The 26,074-nt window shown below is 47.9% G+C and overlaps 1 protein-coding gene across 6 annotated transcripts in view; it reads left to right on the top strand.

Annotated features, from left to right (window-relative positions):
- LOC146202314 (uncharacterized) overlaps window positions 1-26,074 on the top strand; it is a 64,681-nt gene that overhangs the window by 10,933 nt on the left and 27,674 nt on the right. The window contains exon 2 of one of the 6 annotated variants that reach the window (XM_084588075.1): window positions 22,084-22,890. The exons of 3 other annotated variants lie outside the window; for them this stretch is intronic. In XM_084588075.1, the coding sequence (XP_084444201.1) occupies window positions 22,662-22,890 (229 nt within the window). In that variant the 5' untranslated portion in view covers window positions 22,084-22,661. Of the gene's footprint in view, window positions 1-6,659; window positions 6,724-22,083; window positions 22,891-23,244; window positions 23,589-26,074 lie in introns of those variants that run through there. 2 more of the 6 variants (XM_084588079.1, XM_084588077.1) reach the window with 2 other exon arrangements.

Here is a 26,074-nt window from a genome sequence, read left to right on the forward strand (position 1 = left end):
CCATTTGGTCAAAATATCCGGAGCCCTCCACTACGGCGTCTCTCACAGCCCGAGTCGCTTTGGGGCGTTAAACCTTGCAAATTAAATCAAGCCTGCATTAAGTGGCGTATCAGGGGACGTGCCTGGACTGCAACCCGACGGTCGTGCGTTCAAATCCCTGCCTATAACCCGAAATGTTTCTTTAGGCGAAATAACGTTAAATCGTTTGAGACGTGCAGCGGCATTTAATTCGCGCTGCATGATGTGTTCTAATCACTTTAATTTCAAGCGTAAAGTCACCTGGGTCGGGAGGCCCTTTCAACTAATTGTGGCACGCTTGCTGGTTGGTTTCTGTGATGATGACGTCACAGTCTCGCTTCTCCAATCTGGGGTTTTTTTCTGTACTACTGTTATTTTTCAACTACGGACGCCGGGCTTCGTTGCTGAAGAACCACGCTAGCCTCAGGCCTTAATATTTCCGTTTTGCGATCGCCACCATTGTAAACAGCAGAAGCTAAACTTTGGTCGCATGCGCCTCTCCGTTGGCAGCGGAAGGTCGCGCACATGATACTGTCGTTAGCGTGCATATATATGCAAAGCACTGGAGATATATACGGTGAGGTGCACTTAGTGACTAACGGTGCTGTAACGTCAAGAGAGGTGCAGCGCCGGGTCATGATATACGCGGCCCGATTTCCTGCTCTTGATGTCCGGAGAAGTCGTTTTTATCAGTGCAGCTGCTCTTCTCAGTGCGTTCAGAAAGGAGCGGCCCCCGTTTAGCTGCACTGTGAACAAATATTTTCCTATTTCCCGAGATACACTTACCCACATGGTAGCACTGCTCCGTAAACCCTCGTGGGGCCATTTCTTGGTGCAAAACGCGTTGCGTCGCACTTGCCAATCTTTTAACGCTGGCCTTCCCGTGACGTGTTCTACGCGTTTCTGCGACACTTGACAGGCGGCGTCAAGCGTTAAATGATACCGGCAGTACATTCACACAAGCAACTGTGCTCACGCACACTAGCGCAACCATATACGCACACATATAAGCGCGCTTACACGAATGGCTCGCGCGGACTTACACTCACACGGATTCACATCAGGGAGGGTTGTTCCTTGCTCCGTTACCTCCTAAGGCGTTCAGCATTGAGCTATTGTAACATACGGATTAACTAATTTAAAAAGTCGTGATTTTCTTTAAGGTAAACTGCCGGTATGGGTATACCGCGGGTGTTTCATCCAGTACTTTCAAAACTTTCTGAAAAGTAGAATATTCAGAATAGAGAAAAAATGTTTCCAGGGGCATACCCGAAGGCGCGGCAGTTACTTATGATTATAATTATTAGCTAGCTATTTAATCAGGAACTAATGATTAACTATTTCAGCCCTAATCACAGTGGGGCGTCATGGGTTCATAGTTTGTGTGGCAACACAGTCAGGAAGAGAGCTACAGAATCGATTTTGCCAAGAACAAGATTCGAACAAAGTTTTCCTGCGTGTCCGTTTTAGTGGTTAATAAGTTAGAGATCGTATTCTAAGCTGTGGAGATGTGCGAAAGTTTTCATACATGCAGTCTTAGAATGTCAATAAATAAAAAACTATCAGCAACAGTATCTTCCTTGTGATAGTGTTATTGCGAAAGCCTAACAAGTGTGACAGATACTGCGCATTTCCTTTCCTGTGACCAATTGTTATTGTTGCGAAATTCCTCTTCCTGTTTTGAAGAGGGCGCGGAAAATCTCGGAACACTCGCGGTAAGACTTTTTTTTTTTTTTTTCGACATCCGGCTTCTGAGAGCCCACCTTTCTCTGCCGTTGAGGTGACGCCAAAGCTCGCACATCTGAAGTCGCTGTCGGCTTTTTCAAGCGCTCGAAATCTTGTCCTCCAAGGTTTCCAGCGCTTGACTAATACTGAGCAAAGAAAGAAAGAAAGAAAGAAAGAAAGAAAGAAAGAAAGAAAGAAGGAAAGAAAGAAAGAAGGAAAGAAAGAAAGAAAGAAAGAAAGAAAGAAAGAAAGAAAGAAAGAAAGAAAGAAAGAAAGAAAGAAAGAAAGAAAGAAAGAAAGAAAGAAAGAAAGAAAGAAAGAAAGAAAGAAAGAAAGAAAGAAAGTGGCTGTTGTCTGCGCGCCACCCCGCCCTTGCGGATCTTCGTTCGCGCACATGCATTTTTTTTTTACTATTTTAACTGCCGATCATTTAATTTGCCATCTAATATCTTAAGGTGTTCACTAGGCGTGCAGTGGTAAGGTGTGCAAGCACTCGCCGTGGCTTAGCGGTTAGGGCGCACGACTACTGTGCCCAAGGATGCGGGATCGAATCCCGGCCTCGGCGGCCTCTTTTCGATGGAGGCGAGAAGCAAGGTGCACGTGTGCTGTGCGATGTAAAAAAGAAAAAAATGGTCGAAATTTCCGGAGCCCTCCACCACGGTGTCTCTCGTCTCCTGAGTCGCTTTGGGACGTTAAAACTCCATAAACCAAGCGGAACCATGTGTGCAAGACTGCCCGACATGAATACGATGATGGCAGAAAACCTCGCTTTGACCACGCCGTGCGAGCGAGCGTGTCTAAGTCGGGATCCAGAGGTTCCGCGGAGGGCTCGATTCCCGTTTCACCCTCCCATCTCAAAGAAGCTCCCCGAGCATGGCAGCCCTTGCCAACTCGACTGCGCCCCGTGGTGTCATGAACTTGCAGTCAAATCTAGCTTAAGGCCTTGTCATCTGTCAACTAGTTTCAAGGCATGGTATACTCGTGATTTTTTCGCTGGTTACGCCGACAAAGCCGGATTGTATGGAGAAAGGGGCCTTTGACGCTACCCTGCTAAATATAGGTTTATGTGGAGTGGTGTCTCTTCAATATTTGCCCACTTTTTGACGGCTTTAGGCGTACCGCGCAACTTCCTCGCTGGACCTTTTCGCGTATCTACAGCAGCTCAGGTAGCCATTGTATTTATTCTGGTCTGCCGAATTGTTTTGAAAATTGTTTCAGTCGCGGCTGTTCACTACAGGCGATAGCTTACTTTTCAATTTTGTTCCATTACCAGCAACGATTATAATGCTGTAACCGTTGGCTGACGTAACTTGTGGCACCCTTATGTCACTCTCATGTACGAAACTTATGTGACACTTGCGTACCTGTTAGCATTGCCGTATATGTATAGGTTATGCATTGTTGATAAATAAAGGCCTTAGTTGCTATTCCTTAGTTTAGATTGAGTAGTGGAGGGCTAAGTAGCAGTGCTACTTGGTTGTGCTAACTAGTGCGGCTTAGTAACAGTGCTATTTAGAAGGGCTGCTGAGTGTAGTGCTAATTGGTGGTCTTGACTTCATGTTGCTGTAATGTCGTGTGTGGCTGCTGTCTACGTATGAGGCAGCCGTATAAGGCCTCTAAATCCTCGCACCGGACCAGGCCTCTTTATTGGAGTTTAGCTAGCTGTCCGGTTTGCGAACCAAAGGGCGCGGCTCGATCCCTCTCGACCACCTTTTTGTTTGGACAGAAGCAATTTTTTTCTTTTTCATGAGGCACCTTGTAGGGCTGCTTGGCTGAGGTTACGATCATATTGATGATGTCGCAGCCCTTCTTCGAAGTCGAGGTGGACAGGTCCAGGATTCTGAACACTTTCTAATTGTGAGGCAGCTGTGGAATATTAAGCGATACTGCTATGCACGTGTTGATGGGAAGCTTCTGACGTGTGGCAGAAATTTGTTTTTAAAAACGGTTTTTCTGCATTTGCCGCAAATATACGGTTAAAACTGCCATAGAAAACAAATGGGCTGCATTTTTCAAAATTACTGAGAGGAAAATGTGGAATATTGTTACTCTTTATGAACATAATGACACAAATGGCCTAAGCTCCCGACGCGTAGCTGACTGTCACTTGTAAGGTTTTTCCGCGCTCACGAAGTGCAGTCTTTTTTAAAAGTGTAGAGCCCGCGGGGTGTCTGCTTCTGACTCCCTTACTGCGGCTTGTAATGAATTTCCAGTGTTCGTAATTTTTTGGTGGTAAGAAGATTTTTTGTCCTCCCCTCTACAGTGGGAAAGACCTCCACTAGTGCTAAATTGGTGTCACTACACGGCTCAGAAGCGGCCCCCCCCGGCCTCTACACTTCTGACAACGGCTGTACCTATGTCAGACCGCCATATTTTAAAACTAATGGGGGCGCGTTTTGACAATTAATAGGGAAAAAATGAGAAACCTGCCGATGGAAGTTCGCATATAGTGATTGCTATCGTCATGTTGAACAATATGGGGGAAAAAAAAATACGTTAAAAAACTCTTTCCCAGCAAATGTGCAAATTTTCTGGGTATTACCGTAAGACGTTCTAGGAGGCGTGCACCTTGTGCTTTCCTCGCGGACCTAATTGCGCTGCCGTGAACTTCGACTTACACCCGCAGCCTCCTCACATACAAAAACAAAGCAGACCCGTATTGGAGAACGTAGGGACATGCAATTTGCGTAATTTTTCTAACGCCTGATAACGCGCACTATAGGGGCCCGCAGCCGGCCTCTGCCCTTTCGTATACCCTCGCCACTGCCTGCGCAGACGGCTTTCACGCGTAAGGGAACTTTCAGTATAGGAAGAAGCAGTGGAGAAAGGGAACATGCGAGCCCGTGAAGATCGAGCGCCCGTGACTGTTTGAAAAGCCATAGAGGCACGCCCCTTCGCAAGCACGATGAGGCATGCGTGTTTAGGGAGAATTTTAAGACTAAGGACTTCGATTTCGAAAACAGAATACGGAGCGAACGAGCACTTTCGCGTGCGCACGACCCGGCGTACGTACCAATAGTGTTTCTAACAGCCAGAAGCGCAGTTTCAGCTCGCATCGTCACGACCTCGCGTGATAGCTTTCATGTTACCGCTGTCTGTGCACTTAGCGCTGTCACGACGGGTATTGCAGCATCGCCTATATATTACTGCATGACGATGTAGTGTATTTTGATTTTTCTTATTGTTTTTTACCGTATTCGTCATATCGTGTAAGGAGTCGTTTGTAGTTGCATTCACCTGTACACATTTGTTAGTGCAACTTAGTGTGATGCTCAAATAATACGATGAAAAAAAAAAAGAACTTTGAATTGCTTTCGATTTTTGGCCAATGCGCGAGTTTCTGTCCGGAGGGGTATAGAAGAGTCTTCCTCCCAATCCCCAGATTTGGAACTGGGGATGTGCCGCAATGATATGTACCATAAAAGCGTTAACTGTCGGGCTATATGACGATATCACTCTTAAAATTCATCTCATTTAGCGTAAAATGACAGGACAAACAGTGTGTTGTACGTGTTTTCTCAGTATTTTTCCTGTCCTTTTGCGCTAAATAAGATGTCAAGACGCATATGATATGCCGAGCATTGAAGCTCAAGAACAGATTCTGTGGCCAGAAGACTTCTCACTAAGCTCGGTGAATGTATACAGCTGACAGTACAGTCGAATAACGTAATAACGTACTAAGGACACGTACTAGGCAATAACGTACTAAGGGAAAAAGAAAAGTAAAAGAGTGCACCGGAGCTTGACCCACCGCAGGCAACAGAAGGGGTAGCTACGGTGATGTTCTGGCGGCTAAAGATCTGTTCCGCATTCCGTTGTACTGGCCACGAAAAAAAAAAAAAAAAAAAAAAAAACCCGACCGCTTGAACTTGATCCTACGCGCTGCTGCTGCTATTTTCTTTCCCCTCGTCCTTTTTATCAGCGTCGGTAGCTTCGTGTTTCTGTTCTTCGTGCGGCTTTGCATGCTGTACACTTGTTATTAGCGAAAAAAAGAGAAGAAACAGGAGGAAAGACCAGAAGGGACGCATCGAAAAAGAATTAGCCTACTGACACAGTGCTTTCTTAACCGCGTACACCGCACGTGAAAAGGGGAAGAATCTTCTCCTAGCATATTTTTAACGCTCAGGGGTTTCATTCAATGCCGACTGAGTGGCCTGCACGAAAAATGCCGGTCACGATTTTTCAAAGCGCGCAGCGCGAAACGACCGAAAACATCGCGGCTTTCGGACAATAAAGAATGCGTCTTTGGTCTGCGTGCGCAAAAAAAAAATAAGAAAAAAGAATGAAAATAAAGGCAAGCCGCGCGTGCGGGCAGTTTGGGCTCGCAGCGGAGACCTTTAGCGCTATAAAGCAAGCCGACAAAAAAGAATTGCGGCCGTTCAGGTTCACTTGCCTCCCGACACAAAAGAACGTGCAAAAAAACAAATTGCTTCCTACTTATCCGACCCTATCGTGGAACACAAAAGACGATGCGCAAGTCGGCACGAGTGCAAAATTCCGAAGCACGCAGGTGAGTAAGCAAACTAAAGCCTATAGCGGTGCTAAGCGGTACGTCCGATATACTTGGGATCCAGGAAGCACTTGCATAACCTTAGCAAGGGAACCTTCCGTTCTTTCTGGGAGGCACGGACGGCGAGGAGAAAAAGAAATATACAGAGGTGTGTAGGGACCATAGTTCGCCTTCTTTCCGCGCTCTGTTGACTCTCCGCTCGGTGCACACCGTTAGTTGGCGAGCGCATCCCACCGGGGCGCTAGCGTCCGCTCAGCGGAAACCCGCCCGGGAGGTCTGCAGCCGAGGGTATCGCCGCCGCCGCTCGTGTCGTCTGCTGCTGCCGCTAGCTCGGTGTCGTCTGCGGGAGCGACTCGTCTCGTTTTGCCGGTCGTCCGTTTACGATCCATTGTTCGCTCTGTCGCAGCACGTCGCACACGGTCGGATGTCGATTAATCCAGCCCTCAAGAAATTCCGAATATGGTTCGTGGGTAAGTGCGCTCGGAATTTTTTTCTCTGACCGCGCGCTGTTCTTGTTTGCGTCTAGAGCTGCGCGTTTTGTGTCTACGCGATGCCGGCACGTGCATCGAGTCGACCGGCCGGGCGTCTTGGCGCGCTCAGAAGTCACCGCTGATTCTCTCTTGCGGCGGGTTCTGACGCACTTCAGAATGAACCGGCTTTACCGCTGAGTGTCCATAGCAGGGTCAGTTTAATATAATAGTTTTGTTTTAGAATTGGTGTGGGGGTCGTAATCCACTGCGAATTGCCGGCTGCTAGCGGGGGCGTGGCGCAACCTGAATGGGCAGCAAGACGCAAGAGGTGCCACGCTGGATTACAATTGTTGTTGGATTACGTTGTTGCATTATTCTGATAAGATACTGATTCTCGCTCTAAATCCGAAATAGTTGCATGCAACTTCTTTCTTTATGTGTGTGCGTCTGTGTACAAAGTGGGTGTTCAGCAGCTCGACGCTCTTTGCGCGCCGACTTGAGTGCGCCTCGCCAAAGAAGTCAAAGCGTGATCGCTCAAGCCGCAGCTGAGTCGTGACAGCGCGACCGCCTGTTTACCGAGCACGTCTGTCGGTCGCCGCTTCAGACCACGGCCCTGCCGGCTGCGTCTATAGACGCCGGTGTTTCACCGGCTGTAGTAAACTTGGTTGCCCGCGCCTTGCGAGCGAAGAAGGCGGGGCGCGCGCGCGCAACAGGCGCCGGAGATGCTAGAAATAGGAATGCAGCGTGGCGATTTTGTTCAGTCGCGCGCAACATGTGGTCTGTTAGCCACCGGCAGAAGCCCTTGTCATGTATTATGAGAGTAAACAAAAACAACCTTGATTAGTGAAAGTAGCATGCAAGAGACGGCAAGGTGTGCATTAGAAATGATCCCAAATCGCTTCACGGGAATGATTAGCGCAACACGGCCTGAAAAGAAGGCAGTCATTGGATTTGGGGCTGATCGCAGACACGTAAGTACAGGTGCGGACATAAGTAAACGGAGCACGCTTTTCCGTTCAAATTAAAACCACGCTTTCTACACTGGAGATAGGAAAACAACGTCCGTTCAAGTGAAGGGGTACTGGCGTATACGACCGGTTCGCACATATACCACGACTGCCAGTTTCAATTACGCAACGCGTGAAAAATTTCAGAAGCGAATAGCGCGTTCCGTTTACTTTTGTCCGCGGTGGTACATATACTGACTTATCTTGTAGCACGAATCGGCACTTCGCAGCATTCCGCGTCAGAAAAAAACAGAAAGCAGGTCCATGTCAGCGCGGGACTGGTGCAGCAAGAAAGGATGCTAGCAGAAACCACGAGCTTTCATTTGTAACTTCTTAAGTTTACTGTTTAATCCGCCACATGCTCATCTACGGTTTTCTTTGCATGACAGGCTCGTTTGTAGTAATTTCATTTGTGCGACATAATCGTTCTAGCATCAGCCTGCGTGGAAACCGAAACAGCCTTTCCAGGTACCTAAAGATAAAAAAAAAAATACTTTCGATATATATATATATATACCGCTTGTAGGGGTAAATAAATAAACGAGGAAAATAAATGTATTTAAATTTCTGACATAACACGAGGGAAGATTACATCACGTCTTGTTTGCACGTTTCGGCTACGAAGCGAACTCGCGCAGGCGAATAATAGGGGTAATATTGCATTGACAGGAACATCTCCCTGGCTGTGTAGGTGGCTCCGCGCGTCCAGTGACTCGAGTTTGCGAGAGCACGGCCGCCTAAATCGGCGCGCGCCGATCTATAGCGGCCGTGACGAGAGGCGAAGCGGTCACGTCGACGGTGCATTTTTTCGGCAGCGAGGATAAACTAGCGCAGGGTTCGACTTCAGTTAATTGTGGACAGGTTCCATCTTCAATTGTCGTAAGAGCAGAATAGTATTGTCTTTCTATGAATGTGAAAGAGCGCATGGCGCGAACCGAGGACCTTAGTCGTGTTCCAGCTTAGATCTAGCCTGTAGTTCCAGCATTGCTCTTGGAAACCATACTACTCGTAAGGGCCTCATAATGATCTATTTAAGCGCAACGATTTGTCTCCGTATATCACGCGCTTTGCCTCTGCAGTATACATTCAGGCGCGCATATGTCGCCTCGTAATTTAACTTCAGTACGCGAAGGCAATGGTGTATACAAACAACACTGAGCTGGAAGTATTCACAAAACAAACTGCCCATTCACAAGGGTTTACTTCGCTGATGACTGCGCAATTTGTCGTCGCTTAACCACGTACAGCTAATCAGCTATACTTCAGCAGCAAAGCCCTCGATTTAACAGAAGGCTGCCGAAGCTGAATGTACCTCAATTCAAGAGTATGTAAGTATCGAGAAAGCGTTAGAGTTTGTCATTCATACTCACTAAAGTGCACGGCCACTTCAGGCGTTGAATCATACCGGTATCTGGGTGTTATCGCAAGCAAACTAAGTTCAGTTCAGTTCAGTCGTTCAGTCGTGTCCGACTCTTCGTGACCCTATTGACCATGTCACGCCACGCTTTCCGGTCTCTCACTATCTTCCTAACATCACATAACTTCATCTGCAGTGCCTCGAGGATGCCATCTAACCATCGCGTTCGCTGCCTACCCCTTCTCCGGCAACCCTCAACCTTTCCCAACATCAAATCTTTCTCCAGCGACTCCTCTCTTCTCATCAGATGACCAAAGTAGCTGAGCTTTAACTAGCAAACTAAACTTGTCTTAAAAGATCGTGAAACTAGCGGCTGAAACATCCAAAACGCGCTCGGCTGCATCTTTCTATATCGCGGCCAGGCCTAATATATCGCATCTAGGCATATTCCATCATCTTTTTTACAGACGGCCTGGCCTGCGAACCTCCCTCCTAGTACCACCCGTAATAATATCGCATCGGCGTTTCAATTCCCGTATAGTGTGCAGCGCATAACTGGCTCTACTAATGCATTCATTACATCGTTCCTGCCCTTGGACATTGAATAATGAAACTTGATTCCCAAATCAATCGTCAATGAACGTGGCAACTAAAGATTTACACGGTTGTTCCAGCCCACTCTATGAAATTAAACCGGCAAATGGAAATAGCTATTCACTCCTTTTTGTTCGCCTCAAAATACAGTCTGAAACCTTGCTTGTAGCATGCGGCCTATCTTAATTTGTAATCATACATTTGGGTACCTGCTCAACTGTTCTGGATGAACTGCAAGACATTAGTGTACATGAATCGCCACGTGGTTTTTGCCGCCTTTTTGTTTCAGAGACTATAGGCTCTACGCGGGCAGCGAGAGCAGGGCGCACTTCTGCCTCAACTTCTCCAATCAAATGTCGCTACGTCGCCTTTTCTTCGCTTAGCACTACCGTGCGGCAACCGTATATGATCGGCATGCTTTCAATGCTTCACGCGAATTTTGTTAGTGCCTTTTTGAAAGCTGTTCGCAATGTCGACAGAGTTGCCGGTTATATGGATGCGCTACAAAAGGAAATAGCGAACAAGTAAAATCCCGTTCGGCGCGCTGAACACGGCACAAGTGTCTTTATTCTGCGTCCATTTCCATTCATCGCCGTTTTTCTTGCCGCAGCAGCATTCGTATTCTCGGCGAGCGCTCTATGGGTCGCCGCTGGAGCTGTGGCGCCTCGTTCACTTGAGCGCTTCAAGCGGTGCGGTCGCAACCCGCGCCTGTATATAAGCTGCAGCCTTCGCGCATACCTCAACCGTTCCGAGTGCGCGCAAATGGTCTCGCGGGCAGATCCGCGGACGCCGGAGGCGTGTAGCGGGAACCAGGTAAAGATCCCCCTCCGTAGCAGCCTCTCTGCACGGTCTCGTACGTGTCATTTGTCGTGGGTACAGCCGAACGAGAAAAGAAACCCCGTTTTCGTCGTCGAAAAAAGCTCGCGCTGGGAAGACCAGACCGGGGAAGATGATCTGATTTGTCTCCGTTGCCGCGTGGTCCGTACGTGGCGCGCTGACCTGTCGTACCGCGTTCCAGCACCGGTTTGCTCCTTTTTCGAGCTCTGTCGCGGCCTTGAATATCGCGGCGCGTCACAGTTGCAAGCTTCGCAGTCGGGCGTACGTGCACGGCTCGAGCATACGCGTGCACTGTACGTGCCGAGAAGGTGTGCGTCTGGGGTCAGATGAAGCGATGGAGCGAGGTATACAGAGTAACGGGGGAAGGTTCAGCCGTCTTTTGCGCCGTGAGCTGCATTTAAGGGTATCATTTTCAAGGGGCTATCCTGTTTGCTGCTTTTCTTTAATTTCTTTTACTGTTGCAGTTGTCCGTTTGGAATTGTTTTCACACAACGTGTGTAAATCTGCAGTGCGTTCATCACGTTGCTAGTTTAAACTGCCATTGCATGTAAAGTGGACCTCGAAGTGGGTCAGTGCGAACCTGTGATGCCTTTTTTTCTGGTGTGCCGGACCTCCGTGGTAGATTTTGCCACCTACGAGACGCCTACTGAAGAATATTTGGCTACAGGTGTGCGATTGGTGAGCCGCAGCGAGCGTAGAACTCTTTGTAGTGCTCGCAGCTTCGAAGGTGGCTTGTCCACACTGCAGCGGTGTGTCGCCGATGTCGGCAGGGTGGTTAGTTTCCGCCGCGGCGTAATATGTATGCATACTTGTTGCCGCGCAATGCCAAGTAAAGATTACCGTAAGGCGGTGGTGGCAACCTTTATGCAAATGAGTGTTTTCCAGCTTCGTTGATTCGTCCTGACAGGGTGCCGTGTGTGGCCCAGTCAGTGGGTATGGAGCTGTGCTCCAGAGCACGAGGTCGCCGGTTCGACTTCGGCCGCATTCCGCCCCCCATAGAAAGTTAATCCGGCGCCTTGCACTTCGGTGCGCTGAGTGCAGCCGTCTCCTTCGACTTTGACGAAAGTGAAGCTCCATAACTATTTTCGCGTTGAATATACTAATCAAGCGTGTGTGTGCTAAACCGCGTCGGACGTCTACGCAATGCACCCTGACAGGCTGCAAAGCCGGCACTCATGGTAAATGTAGCGGCCGACTTGTAGCTGCGCGTTTCCAGGCCCGCGCTTTCTCCCGCCGAGGACGCGGCCGCGTGTTCGCTCAAAGGTCGACGCTTGCGCCTGTACGCTTCACGCCTCTACTTTCCCTCCGAGTTCCATGTAGCTAGCACTTCTATGGTCTCTAATGTAGCTTTGAGCTGGCTGACAATGGACGGACGCAAGGATTCATGCACTGTGTCGCCTGAAACATGCATGTATGAGCAAGCGAAAGGTAATACTGATCCCAAAGACGATTCCGTCAAATAAGCAAAGCCCAACATGTGTTCAAAACCGTTCTTCTGACGCGCGTCAAAATGGCAGTTAGAATCTAAACGTGAAACCGGTCGTCTCACGGGGTCACGCGTAGCGAGTAAGGCAAAATAGATAAATCAAAACAACACGTCAAGAGGCATTGAGCGGTCGTTCGCGTAGCCTTCGGTTCTTACGCGAGCCGTGAGAGCTAGTAGTACCCAAGTTGAGTCACATTTGCTTAAGTTAAATTTGTCTCCATCTCAAAGTAGGCAGTTTTGGTTAAATTGTTGCGCCAAACTCACCCTAATGCTCAGAAGGAGTCTTCATTCAAGGGGACCTTAGCAGGGCGTATTTAATTGAAGACACGCTAATACTCAGGGAGATCGAGGTGTAGAGAATCAAATCTCAGAGAATCAGAGAAGAGATTTGAGAGCTATAGAGATTCCCCAGCTGCTTTCCCCCTTTTCAGAGTTTCTAAAGCTTTCTTGACCTCGTCCTTCGTCACTGTAGGAACATTGACTTCTTCTCACTACTGCCAATCTCATTGTCCTGACTATACTTCGGCTACTGTAGAGATCAGTATAAAACTCCTCGGCTACTTTGACCATCGTGTCCATATCCGTGATGACGTTGCACCTTGTCGTCTAACGCATACACATCTAATTTTTGCCTACACAAAAGTATTCTCCGCTTTAAGGCTGCCGCCGTCCTTTAGAGCATGCTCGATTTTCTTCCTGTTGTACTTTCATATGTCGGACACTTTGCACCTATTGATTCCCTTCGATAGCTCTGCCGATTCTCTGTTGGGTTCGAGGCTTTCATACTTTGGCGTTTCTTATAATGAAATATTTCGTCTGATTTTATAATTTCCTGCAGTATTCTCTCTAACCATCCTACCGCCAACTTCTACTGCTCACTCTGTAATATCTCTAAATGCATCGTTCATCGCTTCCACACTGAGGTCGTCATCCAAGCTGAATATCTATTCTGTAGCGAGATACTGTATTCTTCTGCCTTCCCCCCTCACGGTTAATTCGTCGATGAGCTTCCTTCTTACTAATCTGTTTCGTTCCCTCTTCAAATCTAGACTATATATTCGAGATCCTCATGTGATCACTCTACCGCACCTGTCCGATTACCTCGACATCCGGCACAGTGCCAGGGTTAGAACACAGTATACGAAGTCAATTTTGTTCTCAGTTTCCCCGTTAGGGCTTTTTAATGTCGACTTCCGGTTCTTCCGTTTGCTGAAGAAGGAATTCATAATTCTTACGTTATTGCGTTCTACACACTCAGCTAGTAACTCCCCACTGCTATTTCTAGAACCAATGCCATAGTCACCCACTTCCTGGTCACCAGCTGCCTGCTTTTTCCCTACCTCGACACTGAAGTCGCTCATTAGTACAGTATACTTCGTTTTTACCTTCCCCATTGTCAATTCTACATCTTCATTAAAGCTTTTGACTGCCTGGTCATCATGAATACACGTAGGTGCGTAGGCATGTTCAATCTTCAGTTTATAGCGCTTATTAGGCCTAATTGCGATGCCTACCACTCTAATTAATGTTACAGAATTCATCTATACTACCAGCTATATCCTTGTTGACAACAAACCCTACTCCTACCTCGATAACAGAATACATGCCCTCCCTTCAGTACACTATATGCCTCATTTGGCCTCCTGACCTCACTAAACCGTATGATATCCCATTTTATGCCCGCTAGTTCCTCGAAGAATCTGAATATGAATGCTAGAACTAGCCTCACTGGCTAGGTTCTAGCATTAAACGTTGCCAGGGTCAGTTGCCAATGGCGACCTGTCCTGAGCCAGAGATTCTCAGCACCTTTTGCTGCGTTACAGGTCTGACCGTAACCGTGTTAACTTGCTCCGGAGCCGCTGGGGACTGAGGGCCACAGGTTTGTTGGAGTATTCATAGAAGGTAGCGGCAGGTTACTACAGCAGGGTGGTCAAATCCTGTTCTGATGACGGAGTGCGTTTCCGGAGGTGTTTACCGGATTCAGGTCGCACCCCCAAACCTGTTTATGTGATTCCATCGACACGCGAATTTTTTGCTTAATCCGGCACTGGGATTCGAACCACGTTCCTCACGTGAGGCTGATGTTCGACCTCTACGCCACCACCGCAATCTCAAGTTTGATTACGACTACAACGAAAGCTGTGTATCCACTACGCACAGAAATCGGCTGTATATATGCCTTCTTTCGGCGAGCGCATATAACAAAGTGAATAGATTGTAATATGTTGATATTTGATAAGACGATACAAAGGATCACTGGTCAGCGCCTACGACCTGCGTATTTCTGATGTCCTGATGACTAGAAATACAATATCTTCAATTATTTTTGTCCAGAAAGTATATAAATATATATATATATATATATATATATATATATATATATATATATATATATATATATATATATATATATATATATATATATATATATATACCGATAAGGTTGAATCCCTCGCTTATGGGTGCTGCTGCTCCAGCAAACTTAGGAACATAGGTTGTGAATAACTCGATATGTATTGCGTGAAGATATGCCAGAAGTATTTTAGAACGAATTTATTATTTTTGCAGGGTGCACCCAGTACTCGTATCGGTTACTAAAATTCACTCCATTTTAATTTTTCTAACCAAGCGCAGAGCAACTGTTTTCAAACTAAGAGAGGTTTTTATTTTAGAGAAAAAAATAAAACCGCTGCTATGAATAATTTACGTTATACAGGGTGCCCAAGCTAACTTTAGCCAGGGGTTAAAAAATAAAGCATTTGAGGTAGGCCAGTGATACCACTTGTATAAACGTGCCAGCCATCTGGTGCACCGCATAATTTTTTTGTTTTCCAATTAACTAATTAGTAATTAGGATAATTTTTCCAATTAACTATTTCCTTCAGACAATAAATGTAATTTGTAAAGCTGGAGAGCGCCTTCAGAAACCTCCATTCCATTTATTTCCGATGAAGAATAACTCACGTGTATCTTCTTTCCAAGCTTTGAAGAAAGCCCGCGAAATAAAACAAAAAGATCGCGGGAATAACGCATTCGCGCGCCATGATTGTGGTGCTCTTATTCGTGGTTTGAGTGAACGAAATTAGCTGCGGCCGTGACCCGAGAGCTCAGTTCCAGCGGTAGGCTGATATGTTGGCGATGGTTCACTCGCTGCAACAACACGCACGCTGACTGCCTGAAGCGGACCAAGAAGCCATCGTAGACATATCGGCCTGCCGCTGCAACGGGGCCGTGAAGCCACGGCCACAGCTGATTTCGTTCACTGAAGCCCTGGTTGAGAGCAGCACAATCGTGGCGCGCGAATACGCCAGTCACGTGATATTTTTTTGTATTTCGCGGGCTTTCTTTAAAGCTTGGAAAGAAAATACACGCGAGATATTCTTTATCGGAAATAAGTGGAAGGGGGGTTTCTGAAGGTGTTCTCCAACTTTGCAAATCCCATTTATTATTGTCTAAAGGAAATAGTTAATTACAAAAATGATATTATTTGCTAATTAGTTAATTGCAAAATAAATTTTGCCTGTGGTGCGTTAGATGGCGGACACCTTTATACAAGTGGTTTCTCCGGCCTACCTCAAATGTTTTATCTTTTAACTATTGACTAACGTTAGCTTGGACACCTTGTATACAAACTTTCAATTGCTGGTGAAAACAGTGATATTAATGAGATACTGTTGCGAAGCTCGACCACTCTGTAGCTGCGAAGAAACTAGTATCTGCGGTGGGAATCAGTTTCGTTTTTCTTTTAGTCAAGTAAATCAGTGACATATGCGAAATCCGTATAACTTAACGCGGCCCGTGACATGCAGCTTGAGGCTCCAGTTGCACCATGTCGAATATATGCGGGAATCCACAATTCTCCGCCGCAAAACAATTGGAAAATCATTTCAAGGACAGGTTAGTACGAAAGCCCGGCGTGGTGGTGCGATATGCTCGTTGTGGTGGTTAAAACCTGGCGTGCACTACAATACGTTTCTTCAAGCGAAGCATCGGCTTTGTAAAGTTATTCGTTACGTTATTGCTTTTTTTTTTTTGTGGATGTTTAACATAGTACGTCGCACTTGCTCTAGAATATATTCTTTTTCGAGAAGGCTATGTCCATTAGGTTTCATGTTGCTAAGTGTATATTTCGCGTGGAACGAGCAGGAAATTTTAAGGCTAATTTTAAGCTCCAGGAATCTCTGGCGCCCCGTGTAGAAGTGTGACCAGTAATCAGATCGGGGCATTGTTTAGTGAGAGCTTCGTGCAGGTCATCTTGTGTATAGTTAGTGGTGCAGGAGTCCAACCCGTATACGCTGTATTGCGCGTATAACCTGTGTTGAATCGATGGACACGGTATATCCTGAAGTGTTGGGGACCGGTTCTTGAGAAAGGTACTGGATGCCAGTGATTATTGGGGAAGGGGGGGGGGGGGATCTCTAGGGTCGTTGTAAGATGGCGATTTGCACAAAAAGTAAGGGGATGATCCACCCACAGCCTGGTTGCCATTCGCAATGAAATAAGCTGTTGCTCTGACGTGAGTTCATGATGCGTCTGTGTAGACGATGGTCGAATCAACAATACGGTGAGCGTGGTAGGTAGCGCGAGCTGAACGTCTCTGTGGGCTGGTACTGACGGCAGAGTTTTTCAGAATAAGAGTGATTCCAATGATAGAGGGGAGCGGAGAAAGAGCTATAATGAAATGGAGATCGATAGGTTTGAGAGCAGCTGGTTTAATTAAATATCCTGTGCCCCTGCTTCGTGCTCGAAAAGAGGGCCATTTGTCGATCTCGATGTGTTTGATGAAGTCACGAAGGAGTTAGAACTACTCCGTAGAGTGTGATATTTTATGGGTGGTTTTATGCAATATATGAAGCGCAACCTGAATCTCATATCTTTGGTGGTAGGCTAAAGTATACGGCATACGGAAATGTATCAAGAATTTTGCTCATAGCTAATGCCTGGATTAGCTGCCTGACTTGAGCCTCGGGAAGCCCAGCCTGCTTATTGATAATGCGGCGGACGAGGTGCGTAAGCTGATGGCAAACATTAACGACTGTAGCAACATTAGAGGATTCATGCATATGAAGTTCGAGAATATGGCAGGACGATACACGAGCGATGGGATGGCTTTGCCATTGTGACAGTCATAAGACGATTGTATCGGCGTTGGTATCGGGTTTTCGCAGTGAGTAGTAATTCGGATTTGCCAGGTATGGGTCTGCTGTGTCTTAGTAAGTAGGGAGTGCATCGATGCCTTCCTGTAAGATGTCCTCTACTGTCCCAAGAGGCGCAGAGGTACGCCAAATAGTAAGATCACTTGTGTTTCAGGTTTGCGCTCAGTGCCAGAATGAGAGGGAGAGCAGTCATTACAAGGTTGAAAAGGGCGTGTGGTGGAATAGCGCCCTGTGAAGTACAGTAGGAAAGTGAATCGAACACAGAATCGAAAACATGGAACCTGGCCATGCGATCACGAAGTAATGCACTGAGGTAGCCTTTGAGGTACGGCTGAGGTAGCCGTACAGCCGGAAGCGCTGACGCTCAGCGGAATGCGACCACGCTGAGCCCTGTTCGTGCTTAGAGTGTACCATCCCGTACATGGTACACACAGTTAGGTAATGTTTGAAATAAGTGAGGACGTTGATGGACTCCAATCGGAGATCCCCACGAATATAAGTTCGAACTAAAGGTTCGGAATCGGAGTCGTGAGCCGCACAGTAGCCGCAGATATAGGGCACAGTAGGCCGGGATACATTTAAAAGCACGCAACTCCAGGATGATACTGGCGTCAGGTTGCGAGGGCTAAGTCAGGAACCGTTGAATAAAGAAAGTTCGGTTTTTGTTGAGGTTTCCGTAATTCCACTGAACAATGTGTGCGTTGTGCTTCGAGCCATCCCAGTCTATGCTAACCCAGTTAAGAAGAGGGACGGAAGAGGATGGAGCAGCTGCTTCGGTGGACGTAGATGGAGGAGGGCGTTAAAGAGAGTGAGAACTCAATGCTTTAGTCATCGTGCAGGAGATTGTTAAGAAGATTATGCATGAGCTCGAATGCTTTGAGAACGGCAGAAATTTACTCGGCGAGATAACAAACTAATAGATCATTCTGGCCCTTAATATATGTTGCAATTATTACACGATTATCACATGTTGTGAGGTTCAGGGATTATTTAGGTAAACTGGTACTCATATCCCCACCAACCCATTGTCATGCATTTTAGGTCACTTATAGTCGGAATCGAATATGAACAGCAATTCGCTTAAAGGGGCAGAACACTGCACTCTAAGCGTCCATTTTTTTTTTTTTCAGCGTAATGCAAAGTTTCCTGTCTCGAGTTGTCAATCCCGTAATGGTTTTGCTAGAAACGCAGTAGAAAAAGTTTATCGAGAATTTTTAGACCAGTTTAATTTAAGAAGAAATTAGCGCTAATACTCGAACGGGGACAGAAGAAAACACACACGATGATTGAGAAGCGCTACTACTAACTGTTTATTGGGGTGCGAATACAAGGAATATAAAGGAAAATATGAGCATGCGCAGACTGTACAGGAACACAAGTCACGCAGCTGCGATCGATTATAGCAAAACAGAAATGAGAAAGGCACATTCAGCGTCATAAATCTACAAAAAAGCGTCACTCGCACAGTGATCAGATAATTTTTTAACATGGAAGGCCTCTGGCACAAGCCGAGCTTTTACATTGGCGCTCCTGCATAGAATCTTTGTATTCTCAAATCGTGCCCTACACGAGCTCATTCAGGAAGAAACATGCCTCCACAATGTTGGAAATTCTGTCGTTATTCTCGATATTTTTAGCATGCCCCCGTAGCCCATCATTAATACAGCGGCCAGTTTGGCGTACCTATGAAAACCCACATGAAAGGGGTATGCTATATACCACTCCTGTGGCGCAGTTGACATGGGAGATGCCATGCCTCTTTTTACAGCCCCCCTCGCAAACGTCAGAAATGCGACCGCAAAGCTTTGACAGCTTGTTGGGGGCTACCGACCACTTTCACCGACCACTGCCTACCGACCACTTTCTTGAGATTGTGCGACACCTGGTGCACATATGGGACCACCACCGGCTTTGAAGACACGAGAACAGGTCCTCTTTTTTAGGCGCTTTTTTGTTTTTGCAGGAGGGTTTCCGCGACTGCTGTTGTAACCGGTCCAGAGAAGCCTACCACCAATAGACGGGAAACCTGATTGTTGAGGCTATAAGGATAGCCTCACCAATAGCCTCAACAATCAGGTTTGCCGTCTTTTTTTATTTACATATACGACCAGTAAAAGGCCCATGAAAACTCATCTGGGCCCTCAGTATTCTTGGCTAGACTTGGGCCCTAGCAGAAAATACAAAGAAATGGTTATTTCGATATCCCACGCAATATCCCGCTGAACGAATGCTTCAATAATCCAAAGGGCAGCAGTTAGACTACTGCTCGAACACGTTTTCTTTTCCACAATGGTATTTCTTAGGAGGCGCTGCTCAGCGGTAGTTGACGTCGCGACCTGTGACATCATCACTGTCTTTATCTCTCACGGAATTTAGTTGCGACACAGCGGTTTTAAGACAACGTGCCGTCTCACGTCGCGTTATCAGGTCCATTATATTAAGCCGATACCGAATGATATATGAAATATTAGCTAAATCTGAATACTTTGATCAGTCAGCCTTTGCATCTTATTTGAACCAATACAGAAAAAAAAATTAGTTACATAAAAAGTGTCCAATTTTTCCGTCAGGCTTACACAATTTAGTTCCTCTCGTTTGAGGCAGATAGGTATTTTGTGTACGTTTGGGGGGTCCAGAGATTATTTCAAAAGATCAAAACATACGCTGCACTGCAATTGACATCAGTGAAATCGTCATTGTTATTTCCTGTTCCATCTTATTTTTGTCTTCCTGATTTACTGACTATAAGTTGCAATAAACTATCAATGTGAAACTTCAGAGTCATAGTGAAATTACAATCGCTGATTTTGGTACGAGTGGACATTAGTCGATCTAAACAGGAGACGTATTTCCGTTGTCCTCTGTGCATTAAGCGATTGAAGTGCTTACATCATGTTGCGATAATTCGATGAGTTACCAGAAGTGTAGTTTTGAAAACGAGCTACTGTTGGTCCGAGATTACAGAACGATGAGGCGGCGGTAAAAGAGCTGCGCTGAAAACTCGCCCTCCAGCGCTTCTACACACGTGGCCGCAATAGGGGATACGTCCTCATCGCGCGACGCGCATTGCCGAGAAATGTCACCACGTGGGATTGCCGCTTAAGTCTAAGGGTTTTCTTAAGTGCAGAACGCCTTAAATGACGGTCATGGTTCGGACTATGTGGCTTAGCGTCCCAAATCGGCTAAAACAACGAGACGCCGTAGTGGAGGGCTCCGGAAATTTCCACCGCCTATAGGGTTCATTAACGTGCACTGACATCGCACAGCACATGGTCGCCTTCCTTTTCGCCTCCATCGAAAAGCGGTCTCCGCGGCCGGTATTCGATCCTGCATCCTTCGGTTCCGCAGTCGAGCGCCCTAACCACACTGCGCACAGGTCATGCATCGGTTGGTGAAGAAGGCACCGAACGTGGTTAGCACCATGTGTGTAAGATGCCGTCGGTGGGCATTTACTATGCGTACGCGCTGTATAAAAATAAAATTGCGTTTTACAGTGAAAGCTATAGCTTCTAGCGCTCGCTTCACCGGAATTTTGCCGAAGCACAAAAACCCGCAGCCTCTGCCCTAAGCGAGACCAAAACTCCGAGCTGGCACAAATAATGCTTGTTGAATTCCTACTGAAGGGCACTAGATTTCTGCATCCGCTGCTTACACACAACTATTTTAAGTAATTTGTAACAGAACTGGTATTCACGGGTGTGCAGCGAGTAGCATCAGTCTTTTCGTGCACGCGCAGTCGCTTCGCTATCTCGGTGATTGGCGAAAAGAAAATAATTCCAAGTTACTCAGTGGGCGCGATTATTTAGTGAGCTCTGCCAGCTTACCTGAAATCTGCAATAACTAGTATTCTGCACTAGCAAAATCGTTATTTAACTTCGAACGTCGCCTCAAATTAATCGTCTGTAGTGATGCAGAACTATCGGTCATTTGGCTATCGATAGTATCAAGATTTTGAAACTATTGTGACATATATGCCCTGCATCGCTGGACGCTAAAGAAGACAACGATCAGAAACAGCGACACAGAAGACGACAAAGTGGTAGCAACGTTTAGTGCTAGAAGGTTAACGCTGTTGTGATTCGGTGCTTTGTGTGCTGCGTCAACCTGGACTAACCTTCGTGCACTAACCTTGCCACGTATCACTATCGATAGAGTTTCTAAGAAGATTATCGATAGACTACCAATACTTCCGGTAGAATGTAATATACAGCAGCACAATCAATAGTATAACCAATATTAAAGAGCACAATTGATAGTAATATCTATCATTTATCGCATTATTACTGGTTTTACTATCGATAGTAGAGTGAATAATTACGCAGCTAATGGCTCGTAATATTACCAAAGCTTTTGTAATAAGTGATTATAAGCAATACTGAATTGATGTAGGTACAGAAAAAAGTTTTGCCAAATTAAATACATCATTCTCTTCGGCAGTTACCATCCAGGGATTTGACCTTTAATGCATTCACACTCTGAGTCTTGTTGGATGCAATGCCCCCAAACTTAAGACCCGTTAAAATGCCAGGCCGTTCTTCCTGCGTTCGCCCAGTCCGCCGCAGTAGTTCGCTGTGTGACTTCTTTAAACACCTGTTACACATCTTTTGGATGTTCCGGGCATGTCGACAGTGCGCGGGCCGCTTGGCGTCATGGGCCGTCCACTGTTGGCCAGCCGCCGCGTTCCGGGCTCCTGTTTTGCATCATGGAGGTGGAGTTACAGTAATTCTTTCCTTTGCCAGATTTTCCGCCGACGAAGGGGGACGGAGATTTTCAGTAGATAGGCTTTGTTTTTGTTCGTTATAAACTTCCTTTTTCCCATCTTCTGGTTCAAGCCGGACATAGTCTACTAGGTTGGAGTCTTCGTCCCCCGCTTTCTGAGCGCTCCTAGCCTCCTCTTCACCCTTCTGTGCTGGTTCTGTGCAGTCCTTACTTGGCGATGCACTCGATGTCATGGCGGTGACTGCGGTGGCGCTCGTAGTCGTCGCAGGTGGCGGGGACTGCAAGTCTGCCACTCGTAGATTGGCGGGGACGGCCACTTCGTCGACGTCTGCAGTGAGTCGCGCGGAGTTGCAGCAGTCTACCGATGTTCGAATTTGAACCTTCGCCGAAGGGGAGCTGTAGCTGCACTCACCAAGGGCGGTGCTAAGGAGACTGCTGTTGGAGCCCAAAGGCCAGAGAGAGGCGTCCACGCACACGTTCACGGAGTCCGAAGACCCGGCAGCGCTCTTTAAACGTTCCCGCTGCATCTGCAGCTGCGACGTGGGCTGCGCAGTGTGCCCCTTGTTTTCGTTGAAGATGGCCTCTTCCTCCTGAATCGCCCGCTCGAACGCCAGCTGCAGCTCATGCCGTTTGTCTACCTCTGACAGCATGGCAACTACTTCCTCTTGCTCCTTCCGCAATACGTCGAAATCATCCGCTACGCCGCCAACTGCGTCGCCGCCGTCGCCATACTCCGGAGCGTCGCCGTCGCCCTGACCACTGGCGCCGGCAGCATCGTCATCATGATGCGGGTAGCTGTCCTGCGCCCATTCTTGCTGCTGCTGCTGCTGCTGCTGCTGTGGGTGCTCCTGCTGCTGCGGGTGCTCCTGCTGTTGCGGGTGCTCCTGGTGCTGCAACTGGGAAAAGGGATGAAATCCTTGATGCGTCGCGGCGGCATTGTTGTGGGGGGCTCCGTAGACGTCGTTCCTGTCGGCGCGCCTGGGCTGCCGCACCGCAAGGACGCCATTCTTGGTATGCACTTCCCTCCGGGGCACCAATGTGCTCATCTGCTGATGGGAGACGTACGAACCGGCAGCGGTGCCGCGGTGCGGGACGCATGCGTTCTCGTGCAGCGGTGGCTGCTGCAGTTGCTGTTGCCGCCGGTATGCCGCCGGCGCCGGAGCCGCTGCCCGTGGCAATGCGGCGGCCGCGTAGTAAATGCCCGGCGTGAGCATAGCGGCAGTGGCTGGAAAGCTCGGGCAACGCACCATGCGCTGTTTGTGGTGATTCTGCTGTATTCGCTGCTGCAGTTGCTGTTGCCGCCAGTATACCGCCGGCGCCGCAGCCGCTGCCAGTGGCAGCGCGGCGGCCACGCAGTAAATGCCTGGCATGAGCATAGCAGCGGCGGCTGGAAAGGTTGTGCAACGCACCATGCGCTGTTTGTGGCAATTCTGCTGGTGTTGTATCTGCTGCTGATGGTGCTGTATCTGCTGCTGCTGTGACGGCTGTGCGAACGCTGAGCGCCTATCCTGGAGCTGCTGCTGTGACGGCTGTGCGAACGCTGAGCGCCTATCCTGGAGCTGCTGCTGCGACGGCTGTACGAACGCTGAGCACCTGTCCCGGCACATCAGCTGCGCGTAGGCGTGCAATACCGTCCATGGGGGCGTCTGGCCACTGCTACTTGCCTTGGGGCCTTTCCTGTGGCGTCCTCCAGCAGGCATGGGCATCAGGTAGGCGGGTGAGGGCAGCTTGATGGTCCACTTTCTGCCGGACCTCGGCTGCATGGTTGATGAGTTGAGGTTGGTGCGGCTGCTGCTTCCGTTACGAAGCACCGAGAGGACCGCTCCGAGAGCCGGACTGTCACGCGCCCGCAGCAGCTGCGAGCTAACGCGCCGATGCCCGTGCACCATGAGCCGCCGCGATGCTGTCACGCGGTCTTGTCAAATTATGATGGTTGCACGAATGTTTTCCTGGCGAATTTTGTGATGATGATGATGACGTCTCATCATCAAATTCGCCAGGATAGCTCTCGCAAAACACTTTGCCAAGGAACGGCTGTCGTTTTCCTTCACGATGTGGAATGGTTATTTAATTTGTACGTCCTGGACGAATCGTCACGACGACAGCGTGCCGTCCACGCCCTCGAGAAGGTTAAAATCAATCCGGGCTTGTCATCTGATGAGAGCAGTCTTCTTTCGTCTCTGCTAGCTGATTTTGACGTTTGCTTCGAGCTCTACGTACTCCTCTAGCATGCAAGGTCCGAATCATTAGCCCATTTATCATTTACCCATTTACCGGCGCATATACCCTGCTTCAGTTTGGGCTTTGCTCCGCGCCGGTCATATTCCAGCGCACGATGGGCACCGTTTTATCTGGTCTGAAGTGACAGTTATTCCTGATGTATACTGTACGACGTGGTTAATTTTCTCGTCTAGCTTTGACCAGCACTTGGTGCATTGTCCTCTCAAATGTGCCCAACTCACCACCAAGCCTAAAAACAATGTCGTCGCCTTCGAGGAGCTCTGCTTCATGGGACGTGTCAGTGCACAAGGCGTTTTTCCAGACACCGACAAGACCGCAGCCATCTGTAGCTTCCCACGACCCAACGGCAAGAAGGTACCTCGACGCTTTTTGGGTCTCAGCTTGTATTATGGACGTTTTGTCCAAGATTTCACCCGCGTAACTGAACCATTACCAGCCTCGACTAGAGATGGCTCACCCTTTTTTCGATGAATTGCCCGATTCCAGTGAGCTTCGCCGCCGCTTCCAAATGCCTCCCAACACTGAGCTCTTTTTGGCGAGAATGCAGAAACTGATATCCACACTGACGCTAGCTATGTCGGCCTTTGGTGATCCTGAACAGTGGCAGTGTGGTGCAGAATCAGTGATCGCCTACGAGAACTGCATTCTTTTGCGCTCAGCAAGAAACTATCCGATGACAGAAAAGGAATGTCTTGCCTTCATATGGGGCCATCAGTAAGTTTCGGTCATATACAACTGCTGACGACCGTCTGGTGCTCTCAGCGACTACCACTCGGCATGCTGGCTGGCCGATTCAGGGCCTTTCTGGCTGGTTGGCAGGTAGTCTCCGGTTGCAAGAATACAACGTAAAGGTCGTCTACAGATCGGGCCGGCAGCGCCAAGATGTACACTGTTTATCACGAACGCCCGTAAACCCGGCTCCCCAAGACGTCACCGAAGATTACCCTTTTCTTTGTGCCATTAACGCATCCCGTATCGCACAGCTTCAAAGGACCGACTCTGAATTGGCGCCGCTCACTGAATACATGGACGGCCGTAATGCTTGTATTCCACGTGTGTCTTGCCGTGGACTACAGTCGTTCATTATACGAGGTCGAGGTCTCTACAAGCACAACTTTGGCAGCGACAAGGAGACGTTTCTACTTGTTGTAACGATTCTGTCACGATCAACCGCGTCCGCCAGGCATTAACGCCGTCAAAGATTCTACTGAAGTGTTATTGGCCTATATTACTACCATCAGCACAAACTTACGTTAAAACATGCTGCGATTGCCAACGCCGAAATTATCCTCTCTTGAAACCAGCCGGCTTTCGGGAACCCATGGCGCCATCAAAAATCACTTTTCAGCCAGTGGGCATGGATCTTCTCGACCCTTGTCCCAAGTCATTCACCTGGAAACGCTGGTTCGTGGTCGCGACGGATTGCTTAACACGGTACGCTGAGACCACTTTGCTTGCAAGCGGCGTTGCTGTTGAAGTCGCCAAATTCTTTCTGCACAATATTGTCCTGCGTCGTGGGCTGTCCGAAAAGTTACTCGGCTCCTATTTGGGCCCTTTGCTGCCTCTGCTACCTGACGTACGAAATCGCACCAGCCCGCGCATCGCATAACACCAAGCGTACCAACGTCGTGGACGTTGTGCGGGTGAAACAGTACCATGATCGACCTCTCGATTTACCTTGAGGCCGGTGGCACTGTTTTCGCGCGGTTCATTTTTACTTCGATTGTACACCAACTATTGAAAGTACTATCGGTAATTTAACTATAGGGCTATCGATTGCTTTTTACTACCGATAGTGTGACAGTAATTCCATTGCCGATAATATTGGCAGTTCTTATCAATAGATTTTCATCACTACCTGAGGTCGTGCAGTCCAACCACCGCTGTTTCCTCTTCTGCGCCTAATATGTCTTGTGCTGGTTTGTGTAAAGGATCATAAAAACGTTGACGCCGT

The sequence above is a fragment of the Amblyomma maculatum genome, chromosome 1 (genome assembly GCF_055883805.1).
Source record: "Amblyomma maculatum isolate TAMU_Amacu chromosome 1, ASM5588380v1, whole genome shotgun sequence".
In the NCBI taxonomy this organism is placed as follows: Eukaryota; Metazoa; Arthropoda; class Arachnida; order Ixodida; family Ixodidae; genus Amblyomma; species Amblyomma maculatum.